Raw genomic sequence first — 16,048 nt, 5'->3', positions numbered from 1 at the left:
TGCGTGCATCCTTCTTTCCGCATTGAAGGGCATTACAGTATAATATATTTGTTCAACCAGCTAACTTGCGTTTTAATTGTTTTTTTGTTATGCTATTGGTTGAAAACATTCATTGTTTCTTCTGAGTACTAATAGGTTAATAAAAGAAGGAAATTTTGTGTGCAGAAACGCTTTTTTCCTCTCTCGAAGTCATCAAAATAAATGCTGTTATAAAAAATTATAGCAAATAGATATCTTTACTTTGGTACTTAAATAGGCTACATTTTAAGTCTTTTTACATGTCCGTGTACTTATGTTCAGACTGTGAGTACTTATGGCATCGCTGTTTAACCAAAATAGTATACTGTATCGCTACAAGTACTTAATCCATTCAAGACGGCGTGACCTGAAGTGTCTATGTTGAGCTGGTGACAGGAACGCGTCGTTTGACCCAGAATTCAACTCTCGCGAGAGCAAAATTGAGCGAGATTAACATGCTCGTGGGGAAACTGTCGAGACAAAACAAAAGCCACACAGTACACACATTTCAGCCACCTGGCGCTGGTCGCTTGTTATTCGCATTTTGTTTGCTTGTTCCTCCTTTTCTGGATTTCATATTCTTGACGAAATTGTTCAACGATGCCGAGCAGCACGTCTTTGCTGGAGGCCGACGAGGGAGAATCCGAGGTCCCGCCGCCGCCGCTAGTGCACGCTTTCGCCGGCATGGGCCTCGACGAGCACCTTGGCCCCCAAAGTCAGACGGCATCCGAGCAATCGGATGAAAGTTCAGCCTTATATCACCACCACCTCATCCCGGCGTCCCGCTTTAACCTCCTCGGTACGGTCCTCGACTTGAAGCCACTGCAGCATCGACCAACTTCAGGAGACGAAGGAAACGTCACGCCCGAGGACGAAGACCCACAAGTTCCAACCACGTCGGGTAGCCCGTTGCTTTCGCAGGCCCACCAATATATGCATTCTTCGGGGCAGGCTGGCTCCGCGATGCCGTCAGCTTTGGAGCATGTGGAGACGGTGTTGCTGTACAATGGAGACGAAGGGGGGGATGACACCGGCATGTACTGCGGAGAGCCGGGCGGTGGCTGCTTCGAGGCCGAGGCGTCGCTCCTAGCTCGCCGGAAAAGTGTCAACACGACTGAATGCGTGGCCGTGCCCAGTTCCGAGCACGTCGCGGAGATCGTGGGCCGACAGGGTGAGTGTTTCTCGAATACTTTAAAAGGAAGCGTGCTTATAATGGAGCAAACAAATTCTACAAAACGAGCCGTGCCATGGTCTTGGAATTGGGCCGTGTTGGTGCTATCAAACAAGCTAACTTTTAGCTCGTAACTTATTGTTGTAATTAGCATGTTACAACACCTGTTTTAATGACTTTATTTGAATCGAAATTGTTTTTCATCATCACAGACAAGTTGCCATCCCTCGAATGCCCCTATGACTTACTTCTCAGACTTGACACCTTTTGTTTTCTGCTGTTTTTTTGACGTTGATGCTTGCAGGACTGCGGCTAGCCTAGTTAGCTTGGCTCCAAAATGGGTCAACCCAGCGCCGCCAGACTCGAACCAACATCGACTGAAAAGCTTTCAAAGAAAATTGTTAATGAACCACCAGACACTCCCACTCGAGTCGTCTCTTTCTTTCCCTGCTCTCGCGTGTCTTTTCTCGATGTTTTTATCTATATATTGTGTGTTTTCTTTTGTCTTCGAAGACCGCAAGTTGCTCTGCCACATCAGCCCCATGTGTAGTTTTTCATTGTAGTTCTGCGTGGGATCTATTATTTCCCACGTTCAATTCAACATAGAACACACGTATTCTTGACCATATAGATTGCTTCTACGTCTGTCTTTTGGTGAGTTTTGTGGTGTGTTTTTTTTTTTTACATATGATTAAAGGGCTGTGTTGGTGCGCCTGCTGATGGGGGAGGGTGCACACTGTTAACACAACAACAGGAAATGGCTGGACTCAACCACAGCTTGAGAGGAATATTTAATCCACTTGAAATGGCATTAGTGTTTGAGAGCTACAACTTGCAAGTCAACTTTGACTTATTAACATCATGGAAAAATCATAAGTTACTGTATCACTCAAACCTAGAGGTTCTCAAAGATTTAGCACTAAGTACAGTAGTGCAGTCGGCCAAGATCAGCGCTGCAGTAAAACATGTTGAAATGAAAAACTGTTCTTAGGATGTTTCAATTAAAATGTTGTAGAGTTAGATAAAAAAAGTCTGCCCAAACAAATGTTTGAAACCAAACTGTTTTAAAATATTAAATGTAGGGCTGGGGGGGAAAAAAGCTAACCGGCTTAAGTCAGCAAAAATTTCTGCCTCGAGTCGAAATTATAATTAATCATTTTAAAACCATATTTGCAACATCTGTCACCAATGTATGGCCACTGCCGTGTTTACTGAATGAACATATGCAGCCGGCAGATACAGTTTTCTTCACTCTTGAACATTTAATTACCACTAATCAAGCCCTTTTAAAAATTTCTCTCACCCAGGTTGTAAGATTAAAGCACTCCGAGCCAAGACCAACACGTACATCAAGACGCCGGTGAGGGGCGAGCAGCCGGTTTTCGTTGTGACTGGACGCAAGGAAGACGTATGCATGGCCAAGCGGGAGATTTTGTCAGCCGCCGAGCACTTCTCCCTCATCCGGGCATCCCGGAACAAAGCGGGCTCTCTGTCTGCGGCGTCCGGGCCGGGGATCCCCACTTTGCCCGGACAGACCACCATTCAGGTAGTGGACGACAGTGCATCCTTCTTGTTTTGAATCTCATTCCAGCAGTGTTTTACAACCTTTAATGAGCCAGAGTACACACATAGAAAAAAAAATCTCATAACACATCACCAAACAAATTTAACAAAAACTACATTCAGTTTACACCAGTTAAAATGCCATTAACTCGTTCACGACCAGCCGTTTTGAGACCCTTATTTACGCTACCTTGCACACACTTAGGTGAAAGTGGATCTTCACTTAAGAATTAGTCATTTATATATATTTCGAGGATGACTGAAGTAATGATTTCTGAATTTCCTTTCACGTTGAGCTACTCAGTGTCAGATCTGGGCATGCTTTGGTTGTACGCAACCTCAGAATCGAAGGTGCAGTTGTTTAAGGCTATTTGTAGCTTCTGCCGTGTCGTGGAAGAACATGAATTGCTCTGCTGTGTCTCTGGAATTGTATAGATGAAAAAAACCCTGTTATTTTCCTGCAGGTGAGGGTGCCATACCGTGTCGTCGGACTGGTTGTGGGTCCAAAAGGTACGTATTTACAAGTTTCTATTATTAGTAATCTGCAGTAAGACTTGTCATTGTATTGAATATGTGATGTTTATGATGGTGACCGAAACAGGCCCTGCTCTCAAGAGCAGTTTGCTCAAAGCCGTTCACCTTGTCCCCATTGATAATAGCACATAAACCAAGCGGCAGCTAGTCATGTAAATCGGGGCACTTGCAAGTACCACTGTAATTAAAAGTGAATTGTGTTCCAGGGGCGACCATCAAGCGCATCCAGCAGCAGACACACACCTACATCGTAACGCCTAGTCGCGACAAGGAGCCGGTGTTTGAGGTGACGGGGATGCCGGAGAATGTCGACCGTGCCCGCGAGGAGATTGAGGCGCACATCGCCCTGCGCACGGGCAACTGCGGGGGTGGCGTAGAGGCACCCGGAGCGGACAACAACGACTTCCAATTCAACGGCACGGACGTCAGCTTCGATAACAGCGGTGAAGCCGGGTGGTTCCTCGCGGGCGGCCTCCTCCAGGCGAACCTGAGCGGCGGCGGCCAGCGGGCTAATGCGGCCGGCGGTGGTCGCATCTCTTCCACCTATCGCAACGACAGTTCCAGCTCCCTGGGCAGCGGCTCCAGCTCCACCGACTCCTTCTATGGAGGAAGCGGCGGCGCCGCCAACCGCATGGCTGACTTCAGTCCCACTTGCTCATTCAACGCGAATTCCAACAACAACAATAACAGCAGCAACGACGACAACCCAGGGGCCACCAGCTTCTGGTTCGGAGACTCTGAGCTTAACGCGGCGGCGGGCGGGAGCTCTTCATCGGGATTCGAACCCCTTACAGTCTCCACGGGTGGCGTGACGCCGCACAACTGGAGCCCCTTTGTGGACCACCAAAGTCTTCAGGCCTTGGACGGACGGCCTGCACAGGTAGGTGGTGGTTGAATTAAAGCTTGGATGAATTTAGAGTGGCAGCACCACAGAGCCCTGACCTCAACTTTTCCAAACACTTTCTCCGTAGTTTTTGTCCCTGTTCACTTCCTGTCGAGGTGACCATGTGAAACCCGAATTATGGCATGAAATGCGAATTTGAACCCGATACTTGTTTAGAATCCTCACCTTGGTTTGACACGATAACCCTTGTTTACAACCTTAATTTGTTTACAACCCTAAATGCAAACTGAGGCTTGAATTCTCGATTTAAAAATCAAAACCAAGATTTGGAGCCTTAACCATGACCGCCATTTCAAACCATTGCCCAGACTTGAAACACGGAACCTTGAAAACTGAAATTGAAATCGGGTCGTGTAGAAGGAAGGAAGGAAGGATGTTTTTGTTTTACCTTGTGTTGTTGTCATTGACCTTTCCAGACGAGTCAGCCCGGGACGCCCCGCCTCTCCCCCACCTTCCCTGGGGCTGACGCCCTGGAGCACCCCCAGGCGCTGCACATGCTCCGCGCTCCCTTCGGCGGTGGCCACCGCCCGCCGTCCTACTGCTCGGCCTTCTCTTCCTCCTCTGGCGACAGCTCGTCCTCGTCGCCTCCTGAGCCCTCCCTGGCCTATGTGGCGGGGGCTTCAGCGGGTCAGGGCCGCCGCCCGGGCCCTGATGTGTGCATTCGCTGCCTGGACGGCCGGGCTGTGGCCGCCCTGGTCCCCTGCGGCCACAACCTCTTTTGCGCCAAATGCGCCGCCCAAATCTGCCAGTGTCCCGATGCCACCTGCCCCGTGTGCCTGTCGCCCGTCACACGGGCCCTCCGGCTTCGCAACATGTGACTGGCGAACGGACAAATCTTCAAATGTAGCGACCAGAAAATGTTTCAAACGTTTTAGCCACCTTTGATTTTTTTGTTGTTGTTGGTTTATTTTTTTTATTTTTTATTTTTTTTGGAGGGGGCGGAATTTGCAGCCGACTCTCATGACCGTCACCCTCCAGAGGGGGTGCAAGTGAGCATGTTTACAAACGGCAGGACTCCCGACCGTATCGTATTAACCAGTCGTATTATCCATTCACACATCATATACTGAAGCGGCATGAAAACCTGCCTTTTCTTTCTTTACACTCCACTGGGCGTCAACTCATTACCTTAGCGGTGCTATTTTTTTTTTTTTAAGTAGTTCCCAGGTTGCTGGGAGTCACTACACCGGAATCAAAGTCGTTTACAGTTAAAACTCGTGCCTGAAATTAAGTTCCGAAAGAAAAATCTGATTGCTTCAAAAACAACCTAAAGCGTGGCCTTTTTTTGTTTGTTTGTTTTTCGACTGATGTAATGTACACATCAGGTTTAAAGTCTTAACTTTTTTTTTTTTTTGCTTCCACATTTTTTTGTGCATACTTAGTATTAACATTCCTTTTACAAAAACTGCTGTAAATGTCGGAACAACTCCTCGAATGTTCTCCAGTGTTCAGATTTTATTTTTTAAAATTAATCGTACGACCAATTTCCTCGTTCTGCCACCAGGCCTATGCAAGAGTCCGCCTGGGTTGGGAAAACCAGGGCGAGGAAATAAAACGAGGGATTTGATGGTACTTTTTCATTGGGACTCAGGGGCGGGGGGGGGACTATGTTTATCCATTCCTTACACCCCCAAAATCATCTCTCTTTTTTTTTTTGACGCATGGGACTGTTGTCGGACATTTATGAGGGGAGAGTGCGTGGAATGTAGACACTACACAACTAAATTATTTGGCTTCAGTTTTTTGTTGGGAGGGGCTCAGCTTTTGAGTTTTTGCTTCATAACTAAGCCGCACAAAATAAACCTCCAGGTTCTCTCCCCTCCAATCTTTATCCGTCCTTTTTTTTTGTTATGTGTTATTTCGATGAGGGTGAATGCAATATACACGGTCAACCCTCAGTTTATTGTATTATATTAAGGACTGAGATATACAGAAGTTAATTTTTATTTTGTTACATTTCATATTCTAAATATATACGTATCTTGACAAAGTATCTATATTCCAATGTTTACAATAAGATTTTAATTTTTCTACCTTTTCTTTGCGCGGGCGATACACGAATTTGCCATGCTTTCTCCGCTTCGTAGTTAGATTTGTCGGAACGCCGCCACTGGAAATATGGAATGTGTGTGCACAAGCATGTCTGCGTTTAATTAAAAAGAAATGTAATAAAGTACAATTAAACCGTTAAAGATATGAGCTGCCTGCTAATGCGTGTTTAAGAAAGTGTACATTTTTTTTAGTAGCCGTTTTTTGTGCTAATTTTACTACTTTATGTATATGTAGGGGGCAAGTCTTATGGCATATATATATAAAAATCTCAATTCAAAATGGGGTGGAGTAAGGAGTTTAAAAAAAGTAGGACTATATTTTATAAACGGGCCTTTTAAGTTATTGCGGCCAAAGCACTGATATTATTATATATATATTTGCTGTAAAGAGAATTTTAAGAGTTTTATTTTTCTGATATTAAAGTTACTTAATAAAGACGGTTTCATTTAAAGCCACATTGAGTCTCTTGATTGTATCATTGATGATTTGATTTATTCATGTAATGTGAGTGAGTTTAAATGCGGGACCACTGACATCAGCATGCACTACAAAGATGATACATATTTCTATTTACATACACCCGATTAAAAAAAAAAAAACACGTCCGACGAGCTGCAACAGAAACATCGGGTGTTATGTGGGTGAAAAGGTGGGAAACAAAATGGCATCCTTAGTGTTACAATACAAATGCACAGCTAAGTAAGTAAAGTGCTAAAACCAAAAAGTTGAAGAAAAAAAATCAATAGTGTATCAAAACTGCCGGGAAATGTAGATTTACAGCTGGTATTTTGTGAACGGATAATATACAAGAGGATTCGTCACTGGCCACAACATTAGGTACACACAATCTCATGAGATATTAAACTTTCTGGCTTTACATTTTAAACAGTCACTTACCTGTAATTCTCAGAATACTTTTAACTATTGATTCATCAAGTCTGGTGGGCTCCTGAGGAGCTGGTGATGGAGTGATGGGGGATTCAGTGAAAGTCTGATATTTTCATAACATTTTTTTTCCTTACATCTCACTTTTTTTCAAAACTGACTGAACAAAATATTCACTTCTTGTCATGTCACCCCATTCATTTTGTAATATTTCCGTCTTATTCTCTGAAAATTAAAAACATCGTCATAGTACCAGTTTGTTTTTTTTTCATCATGCTTTCCCGATAAAATTCTAACTACTCTAAAATACATCTTTTTCCACATAAAATGCAAAAAATCTTCTCTCAATAGTCCCATTTTGTCCCCATGAAGATACAATATTCCTCCCTTAAAAAAAATCAGATTTTATTCCGCTTGTAAAATTTACATATTGTTGCTTTATTTCTTGGGCAATAAATTCAACTTTATTCCTGTAGAATACAGTACTTTCTTTTTTTTTCCTTTTCAGTGTTAAGCCATATTTCTCTAATGCTGACGCATTTCATCGGGATAAAGTTTAGAGGATCTAAAGTTGCGTCTTTGTTCCAATAAAAGTCAAACTTTATCCTCATATTACTTTATCGACTTAATTAAAATCACGTCATACTTGGACAAACATCTTGGGAGGGGAATATCCACCTTTTGTAAAATAAATGTTTTTCCTCTCTTTACAATGTGGCCCTAATACTCCCCAAATACTTGTGAAAATATCTTTAAACGATATTAGCTATTTATGCATGTGTACCTAATGAAGTGGCTGTTAAAAACAAGGGGGGGGGGTCACGAATGTTCATCATGTGGAAAACACAGCACTCTGGTCTAGTCCAGCAGTCTGACCGATCCCGTTTGTCCTTTCAGATGAAATGTGTCATTTTGGGTTCACACTACAGCACCGTCAAAACCAACCTGACGAGAACGACGAGAACACCAACAAGCAAAATGAGTCCCTCGGTTGTGAGGAGTTCAGTCGAGTGGCTGGGGGTCAGCGATGGGCATGGTGTGCAGCACCTCGTCCAGCAGCTGCAGGGCGCGGTGCAGGTGGATCTCGATCCAGCATGGCGTCTCCTTGATGCTCTGCCGAGGGTAGTCGGGCCCCCAGCCCTTCACAAAGCTCATACGCAGGATGCAGAGGCGGCGGAGGTCGTCCACACCGATGCCGGCTGCCGCCGACAGACCTGCGGGCAAATGTGCGCCACAATTGAGCCATTGAGAATTGAGGGAGGCTAACCGCGCAGCTTTTTATGTAAAATGCAGTAATGCAGTTGGGAAGGGTGTATAGTGGGCAGTTCATTATTGTACTCAGCAATTTTCCTGACTCATCAGTGCAGCGCTGGGCAAGCTCCCCTTTCTAAAATGGCCAATTTCATGAATGGAGGCCTCTTGTCTCGCCAAAGCATCAACGGAGTATGTGAGCTTCAGAAAGTATTGTACAGTTAAGTCGTGATTTAGCATAGGTGCCAGTGGATCTGCAAGTAAGAATAAATTTGTTATTTATCATCCTTGGAATAAAAAAGACATAAATCAATAAAAATCTGTAAAAACGAGTAGCCAGAAGAATTACTCATTGCCATATAAATCTCTAAACGATAAATCTCCCAGATTTTATTGTAGCCCGAGTTACCCGATTGGAGACTTTCTCAAATAAAAACCTTGCCAGAAATTGCAGTAAAGACATGAGTTATTCAGATTGGTTTCCACTTTAAAAACGTACTTAAGTGTCCTGGGTCATCGCTGCCGGTGGGACATAACCGGAAACCCGACTTACTGCCAGCAATGCGAATCAAACTCTGACATTGATGATATAGGGATCGAAGAAGACGGTAAGAGAGGGTTCAGTACCCCATACTCCCAAATCCCCTTCCAGAGAACTCCCCGAGGGACACGGTCGAACGCCTTCTCCAAGCCCACAAAGAACATGGAGACTGGTTGGGCGAAAACCCATGTAACCTCGAGGACGCTGCTAAGAGCGTAGAGCTGTCCCACGGCCGGCATCTGAATGTATTTATTTGGTGGCTTGTCTTCACAGAACAATTGATTTGAGTTGGCATCAGTATTGATATAAATAAATGCATGCAAACATGCAAAAAAAAAAAAAAAAAAAACAGCTGAAATTATTTCTGCATTAAAAAAAAAAAAGCTATGTTTTTAGTTTGTGGATGGGTCATTAAATTGAGTTTTTACAGATACCCTTGTCCAGACTTACTGATGGCGGGTGCAATGCCTCCAACTGAGCCGGGTCCAGGGATGTTGCCCGCCACGGCTGCTGCCTGCGCTGCAGCTGCCGCCTGAGCAGTCGCCGCCTGTTGCTGCATCTGCCTGTGACACTGACGCAAGTCGAACACCTGGCACAAAATATGTCAACATTGTTAGACAAAAGGAGGTCCATGCTCACTAACGGTTGTCATGATCAGTCCACTAGTCAAGTTAGCTTTTATTGTCAAATATGCTCTATGTGTAACATATGGCACAGATGAAATTACTTTCCTAGATGACTTTACAACAGCACAGTGATGTTTAGATCGTTAAGTTGCTAATCACACGTTTCTTGCTTCAGGGGAAGTCAAAACCACTTGCAACCTAGTGCAAAGAATGAAATTTGGTTGTCGCCATAATTTATTTGAATTGTCTTCTACTTCTGAATGCGCAGCAGTTTTGGTAAGTGAGGGAGAAGGGAAAAAAATTAAACACCGGTTTGGAACATCTCACAAGTGAACGGGCTAACTGAGAATGGGCGGGTGCCATGAATGGCCTTTCACAATTTGCTCAGTCATTCACAATCAAAGATGGGGTGAGGTTCACCTCTTTGTGAACAGCTGTGTGAGAGAATCCCTCAGGCAGCAAAGCATCAAAAACCGACCTAAATATGGAAAGGATATCACCACGTGGGCTCAATAACCCTTCAGAAAAACATTATCAGTAAATCCAGTTTGTACTACATTACAAATCACTGTATTGTGTTTTTATTCATGTTTAACATAACATCCCAAATTTATTGGAATCAGGTTTATGTATACACCATGCTATCGCCCCACCCCGCTTGTAAAAAAAAAAAAAAAAAAAAAAAAATTAATTGAAGGCGTCAGTTATGAAGTGCTTACCTTAATGTAAGCGCTGGGGTAGATCTTGTGGACGGCGTCTCCGGGCGCCCGGCCGGCCTCGCGATCCAAGTAATAGCTCTGCACGAAGACAGCGTGGTCGCTGAGGCAGCGCACCCACACGTCACCCTCGCCTTTGCACTCCAGCTGCACGCCTTTGCCGATGTGAAGCCTGACAGATGAGTCAAACTTATTCGATGGTCTGAACTGTCCCTTTCCACTTGTGCAGTGGTAACCCTTGATCTCTCAGCTTCATTCATTCCTGACCAAACTCCTGATCCAATTTACCATGCACATATACAGTAGTCCATGCAATAGTGTAACAGTGACAGACTGATGGAATGCCCACTTCTCCTAATATGTAGACACAAACTGTTGAGCATCACTTACAGATGAAGCATAGAAAAAACATTAATCAGCATATAAACTTTTGTTTTGTGAAAACAAAACCCCTACTACGATTAATGCTGTTTAGTAGTGACAGCCTTCTCCATGTTCGGTCATGCCTTCTCCATGTTCGGTCATCAAATCTTTATGTATTAAACAGGATGCATGAATGTAGGCATTACACTGCCCCCTGGTGGCCAGGGTGCACACACCAGAAGGAGCAGTCCATTGAATTATAGCTAAAACTTTTTTTTATGTTATAACTGTACGCTTTCAAACAGAACAATACCTTAGAGTGCTATGTTCCTTGACATTTCCATTTATTTAAATGGGGAGAGTTGATTTGCGAATAATTTGAGTTTGGTCAGAGAACGAATCAAAGTCAAAAAAAGTCAAAGTAGTACCGTACTATACTATTAATGTTACTTCAAATATGACCTGTACGGTTAATAAATGTTGCGTGATGGCCAGTGGGTGTTACCTGGCTCGCTCTATGGCCTCCGTGCGATGGACATTGCTGAGCTGGCCTAGACAGAAGCGGTCCCCGCCCGACGGGTCGACGTAGCCGTCCACGGTCACGACGGGACACGACGACGGCACCTTGAAGGTCTCGCCCACCTGTAGGTCCATCTCGAAGTAGGCGATGGAACACCAGTAGTCTGGAGCTGCAACACAGTTAAACCTATTAACTGAGGCACAAACGCCACCAAAGTCATAGTCTACAGTCATTGTTTTGTTCTCACCAGGATGGTTGGAAATGGGCGGCTGAAAGGCAAACTCGTCGTGGACTGACCCTGAGGATGAGAGCCAAGCAATGGACTATCACCATCTTTGGAAAAAATGCACTGTGCACGGTTTCCGTGTTGTCTGACTCACAGTAGTGTGCCGGCTGAGGCATGGGAGGGTGGTGCTGCAGGTGACCGTTGCTGTGGTGCGGCGTGTTGGGGGTGAAGCTGTTGTTCCTTGACCAGACGGTGTTGCCACCTGAAGTTGCGGGGGGGGGGGGGGGACAGAGAGCCCAACAGATATTTTGTTGATACCACAAGTATTTCTTCTGTATTTTATGAAACACTTCTTATTCAACATGACATAGCTTTATTGAACATGTTAAAATTAAATCTTATTCCGTTTGATTAAAAAACAAAATTCTAAAACAATAATAATGATGCCATTTTGAACGGTGAAAAAAAAAAATCAACAATGATGACAGTGACCACAGTGAATTTAAAGAAACGTACAGCAGCTGACTCAGTCGAAAATAAAAAACATTCAAAAATAATCTGAAAAAACAAATTCAGCGAAATTGATGGTTTATCAGTTTCTCCAGATATGAAAAGCATTTACAGTAGAGATTGATGTTGAGGCATTAATATAAATTGCTGAACAAATGCAAAGTTGGAAACATTAAACAGGTAGATGAGGTGGATCCCAAAAGAGGAGATGTATCTTGAGGGAGAAAGAGAGCCTTACTAGCTGATCCTGTGGCGACAGTGGGGAACGATGACGTGGAGGCAGAAGTGGATGCCTCGGCGGGCGGAAGCATGTTGGTGGGGGCGAATAGGTCGGAGGGTCCCGGGCGGCCCCCTGACGGAGGGTGCTGGATGGTCTGCATTGAACGGCCCTCATCCATGGCGGGCAGGCTCTGGGGGCCATCAAAATCATGCTCATCTTTGACCATCAGCGCCGAGCCAGGCCTGGAGCTGGTTAGATTCAGTCCTGATATGTCTGATGGGGAGTTTTAGCAAGAAATCATGAGTCACTCAGAGCACCGACTAAGTGATGATATTGAAAAATATGAACAGTCTCACCTATGCCGGGTGAGACCACCCGCTCGTAGTGATAGGGATTGACGCAGACGCTGTCGGCCTTGAGGTCGAACGCATACTGACAGTATTTGACGTGCTTCAGTTCATTCTTGTGCAGGTCCGGCCAGCGCCACAGCTTGGCATAGACCACGTGTGGGAAACCCTTGCGTCCAGCCACCTGGAAGGAGAGGCACACACAAACTAAATCAATAAATAAATAATGATAACAATAATAATTCATGGGATCATCAGATGACATTTGAATTGACATCTTCCAAATCAAGTACAATTGCTATTTTTGCCTCATGTTTAGTATAAAATCACTTTCTTTCAATCAAATGATATGACTTAAATTTTTTAGACTTCTGGTAGATTGACCAGTAAATCGAGGAAGCTCCTTCTTCACCATGATACAACCGCTGCACCAATCCGCCTGTCCATCTCACGCTCCATCTTGCCCTCACTCGTGAACAAGTCCCCAAGATACTTGAACTCCTCCACTTGGGGTAAAATCTCATCCCCGACTCGGAGAGGGAACCCACCCATTTCCAACTGAGGACCATGGTCTCAGATTTGGAGGTGTTAATTTTCATCCCAACTTCTTCACACTCGGCTGCGGACCGCTCCAGTGAGAATTGGAAATCACGGCTTGAAGAAGCCTCACAATAGCGTCTTCCCCCGCTATCGGAGCCAACACACCACCAGGTAGTGATCGGTTGACAGCTCTGCCCCTCTGTTCACCCAAGTGTCCAAAACAAGTGGCCGCAAATTCGATGAAACGACCACAAAGTCGATCATCAAACTGTGGCCTTGAGTGTGCTTGTGCCAAGTGCACATAAGGACCTGCTTATGATTGAAAATAGTTTTTGCAAAAGACAATCCAAAGACAAATTTAAGTAGTACTCCCATATCTCCTCTGCGTCTTTCCCCCGTGAGCAAGTCTAGAGTGGAAGAGAGACCAACTCCGCTCAAGAGTGATCTCTCTCTCTCTCTCTCATTAGAAAAGTCTGTCCATTATATGAAGAAACTATTGAGATACATTAAAAACTAATATTTATAATAACCCAAATAAAAATAAACCTCTATTATCCAAGTTACTCAATCATAAAAAGCAATTCGGAACTATAATGGGGAAAATGCTGTAAAAAAAAATTGTCATACAATTTACAAGTACATACAGTACCTATTATATCAAGAAAGTCCTAATGGTATTTAGAGGTAGAGTTATCACAACCCAAATGAAAAATTAGTCTTGGCCGTAACATCCAATTCAACCGTTTATAAAACATTATTTGATGGGCAAAAAAACCCCGTGAAATACTGTATGTCCCTAACAAAATGAATATACAGTATTGTATGTTACACACAATAAATCAAATGTCAAGTTTTTTTAAGTTTGATTTACAAACACACAAATCTTAATAGGTGGCAAAGTTATTATAAATATAATTTATATGAATTCGATCTATGTATCTATTTATCTCTGTATCCAAAAAGAGATGAATTATCCACTTTAAAACCTTATCCAATCTGAATGAAATTTGCTGTGTGGCTACAGGGTAAATTGTTGTGCTTTATTACACTTAGAGGATATTTGACCCATATGAAGCTACTTTATCATCGTGGTCCATTGAACCCACCTGCAGTCGTCCATCCAGCGTTCTAGGGATGGTGACACACTTGCTGGGATGGGCGCCGTTGGTGGTGATGGCGGTGATGAGCGAGTCCAGCTCATCCTTCTTCTCCTTAAGTTTCTTCACCAGGCTCTCGATGGCCCTCTTGGCAAAGCTCTCACTCTCGCCACCCTGCCGGTGGCACATAAGGCTGTGCACGATGCTGAGGCAGGCATCGTTGCTGGTGGGCGTGTTCGCGATGGACATGTCGGCTTCGGAAGATGAGACACACTACGACAGGTGGGCTTCTTCAACTCGAGAAACACACCATCAGGACGCTGATGGGAGATAGGATATATCAGATTCAATGAGTCATCTCCAATGGTCGCCAGCTAATTGCAGGGCACAAAGGCCAATCACACTCAAACTCACACCCATGTACACCTTAAAGCCTTCACTGAATGTAAGATGCATGTTTTTGGTATGTGGGATGAAGCTGGAAAATAGAAATACACACAAGAAGGCCAGATCTGAGATTGGAACCCAGAACCTCAATACCACGAGGCAGAGGTGCTATCTACGAAGTCGCTATGCAGCAATATGAACCTGTATGTGTAAATATCTTACAAGCAGATGTGCCAATAGCAGGAAAATAAACACCAAACTCCAGGCAGAAGCCGAACATCCGGGCACACTATGACGTCGCCGATTCTAATGAATCGTCGCCACATTGATTAAGGAGGGAAAATATGAACAATTCACAGCAGTCTTAGAAGTTACAAAACCCGTTTGTCATCCCACATTAACGCAAAGTTGTTCAAAACGCAAGACCGATGGATATAACGTTGGAAAAAGAAGGCCAGTTTTAGCCGAATTTACAGAAGAAATGAATCCGCCGAAAGCCGCAACATTGTAAGGAAAAGCACTTCAAAATAAATGCCTTTCACTCGTATAACACAAACCCCATACTAGAGGGCGTCAGCTGACATTTAAAGATTAATTAGATTAGTGTAAAGATAGATGTACAATATTTTAAACGCGTGTAAACATCGGCCTCAATGTATTTCCAAGCGTTTTAAAAAGTAACTGACCGGAAGAAGTCATATTCATTAGCATATTTTGACCAACGCCTGCTTAAAAAAACCCACGAGCTTAGCTACTCCTTGTTCAGGCTCGCTCAAGCTATATATCACATTGACGCAACGCATTATTGGTTCACTTGAATGATGCCCGTTTTATTGATCGTACCGTGTTATCTTTAACAGTGCATTAGGCCAACACTTACTTTCCGCAACCTGGCGCTAGCTGCTATGGCAGCTCCTTTTTTCTCGTCGTATTGGTCGCTTCCTTCTTCGGCTGAATTGATATTTAAGGTTCACACGGCCAACCAAGTATTGTCAGTTCAAAAATAATAACATAAAATGAAAAGCACGATCCTTCCTTAAAACGGGATGTTAAGAAGGGGGAGGAAAAAAAAATCACAGCCCTCCTCTGGTAAGTTCTCATCCAGTGCATTCGCTTCTTCTTCGTCTTTGTTTTGTGCTGGGCTTTAGTAGTCAGTGCATCTAGTGAAATAGCGCCCTGTGTGGATAGGAGGTAAATGACAACTTGAATTGTAATTACAGTGCATAAATTCTCACAGTGATTCTTGCAGCACAATTTCTAAAACTATTATTATCTCACAGGCCTTGCAAAACTAAAAGCACAAACACTGAGTTTGCAATTTTGTAGCAAACAACTCACTACTTTGGGGATCAGAAAATGGGTGGATGGATGGATGGGCTATATGTGTTGTCATTGTATGTTTAATAATTTTATCATATTGATTTTCTGGTACTTTTACGTTGTGATTTGTGTGAAGAATTATTTAGAACTACACTGCAAGATGCTAAGCTAAGGTGTTTTTAGTACTAAATCATAACTGATATAGGAGTATTGAATATTAGAAACACCACCCTTAATAAACAACATATTCTTAATTG

At 43.8% G+C, this 16,048-nt stretch overlaps 2 protein-coding genes across 2 annotated transcripts; one reads left to right on the top strand and one right to left on the bottom strand.

Moving 5' to 3' along the window:
- The first annotated feature begins 458 nt into the window (after positions 1-458).
- On the top strand, positions 459-6,699 carry LOC147205070 (RNA-binding protein MEX3B-like). Its single transcript, XM_086110506.1, has 5 exons — positions 459-1,189; positions 2,497-2,735; positions 3,217-3,262; positions 3,493-4,166; positions 4,607-6,699. The coding sequence occupies exons 1-5, from the start codon at positions 619-621 to the stop codon at positions 5,006-5,008; spliced, it is 1,932 nt and encodes a 643-aa protein (XP_085966632.1). The 5' UTR covers positions 459-618; the 3' UTR covers positions 5,009-6,699.
- Positions 6,700-6,712: 13 nt separating this feature from the next.
- Positions 6,713-15,583, bottom strand: LOC147205069 (SMAD family member 4-like). The gene is made up of 10 exons (XM_086110507.1): positions 15,352-15,583; positions 14,094-14,404; positions 12,457-12,631; positions 12,119-12,373; positions 11,525-11,632; positions 11,392-11,442; positions 11,130-11,313; positions 10,265-10,433; positions 9,370-9,508; positions 6,713-8,341 (listed from the first exon to the last, which is right to left on the bottom strand). The coding sequence occupies exons 2-10, from the start codon at positions 14,331-14,333 to the stop codon at positions 8,130-8,132; spliced, it is 1,533 nt and encodes a 510-aa protein (XP_085966633.1). The 5' UTR covers positions 14,334-14,404; positions 15,352-15,583; the 3' UTR covers positions 6,713-8,129.
- Between the last annotated feature and the right edge of the window lie 465 nt (positions 15,584-16,048).

Source organism: Hippocampus guttulatus, chromosome 5 (genome assembly GCF_054856545.1).
Source record: "Hippocampus guttulatus isolate MCC_2025c chromosome 5, RoL_Hgut_1.0, whole genome shotgun sequence".
Classification (NCBI taxonomy): domain Eukaryota; kingdom Metazoa; phylum Chordata; class Actinopteri; order Syngnathiformes; family Syngnathidae; genus Hippocampus; species Hippocampus guttulatus.
The sequence above is the reverse complement of the archived record's forward strand: the minus strand, read 5'-3'. Positions and strand labels throughout refer to the sequence as shown.

Excerpts from the sequence above, each read along its gene's own strand:
- LOC147205069 (XM_086110507.1), bottom strand. The coding sequence starts at position 14,333 with ATGTCCATCGCGAACACGCCCACCAGCAACGATGCCTGCCTCAGCATC. Across the intron at positions 11,443-11,524 it reads GCCTCAGCCGGCACACTACT|GGTCAGTCCACGACGAGTTT; the intron begins GTGAGTCAGACA and ends TCTCATCCTCAG. Across the intron at positions 10,434-11,129 it reads GAGGCCATAGAGCGAGCCAG|GCTTCACATCGGCAAAGGCG; the intron begins GTAACACCCACT and ends CTCATCTGTCAG.
- LOC147205070 (XM_086110506.1), top strand. The coding sequence starts at position 619 with ATGCCGAGCAGCACGTCTTTGCTGGAGGCCGACGAGGGAGAATCCGAG. Across the intron at positions 3,263-3,492 it reads ACTGGTTGTGGGTCCAAAAG|GGGCGACCATCAAGCGCATC; the intron begins GTACGTATTTAC and ends ATTGTGTTCCAG. Across the intron at positions 4,167-4,606 it reads TGGACGGACGGCCTGCACAG|ACGAGTCAGCCCGGGACGCC; the intron begins GTAGGTGGTGGT and ends TGACCTTTCCAG.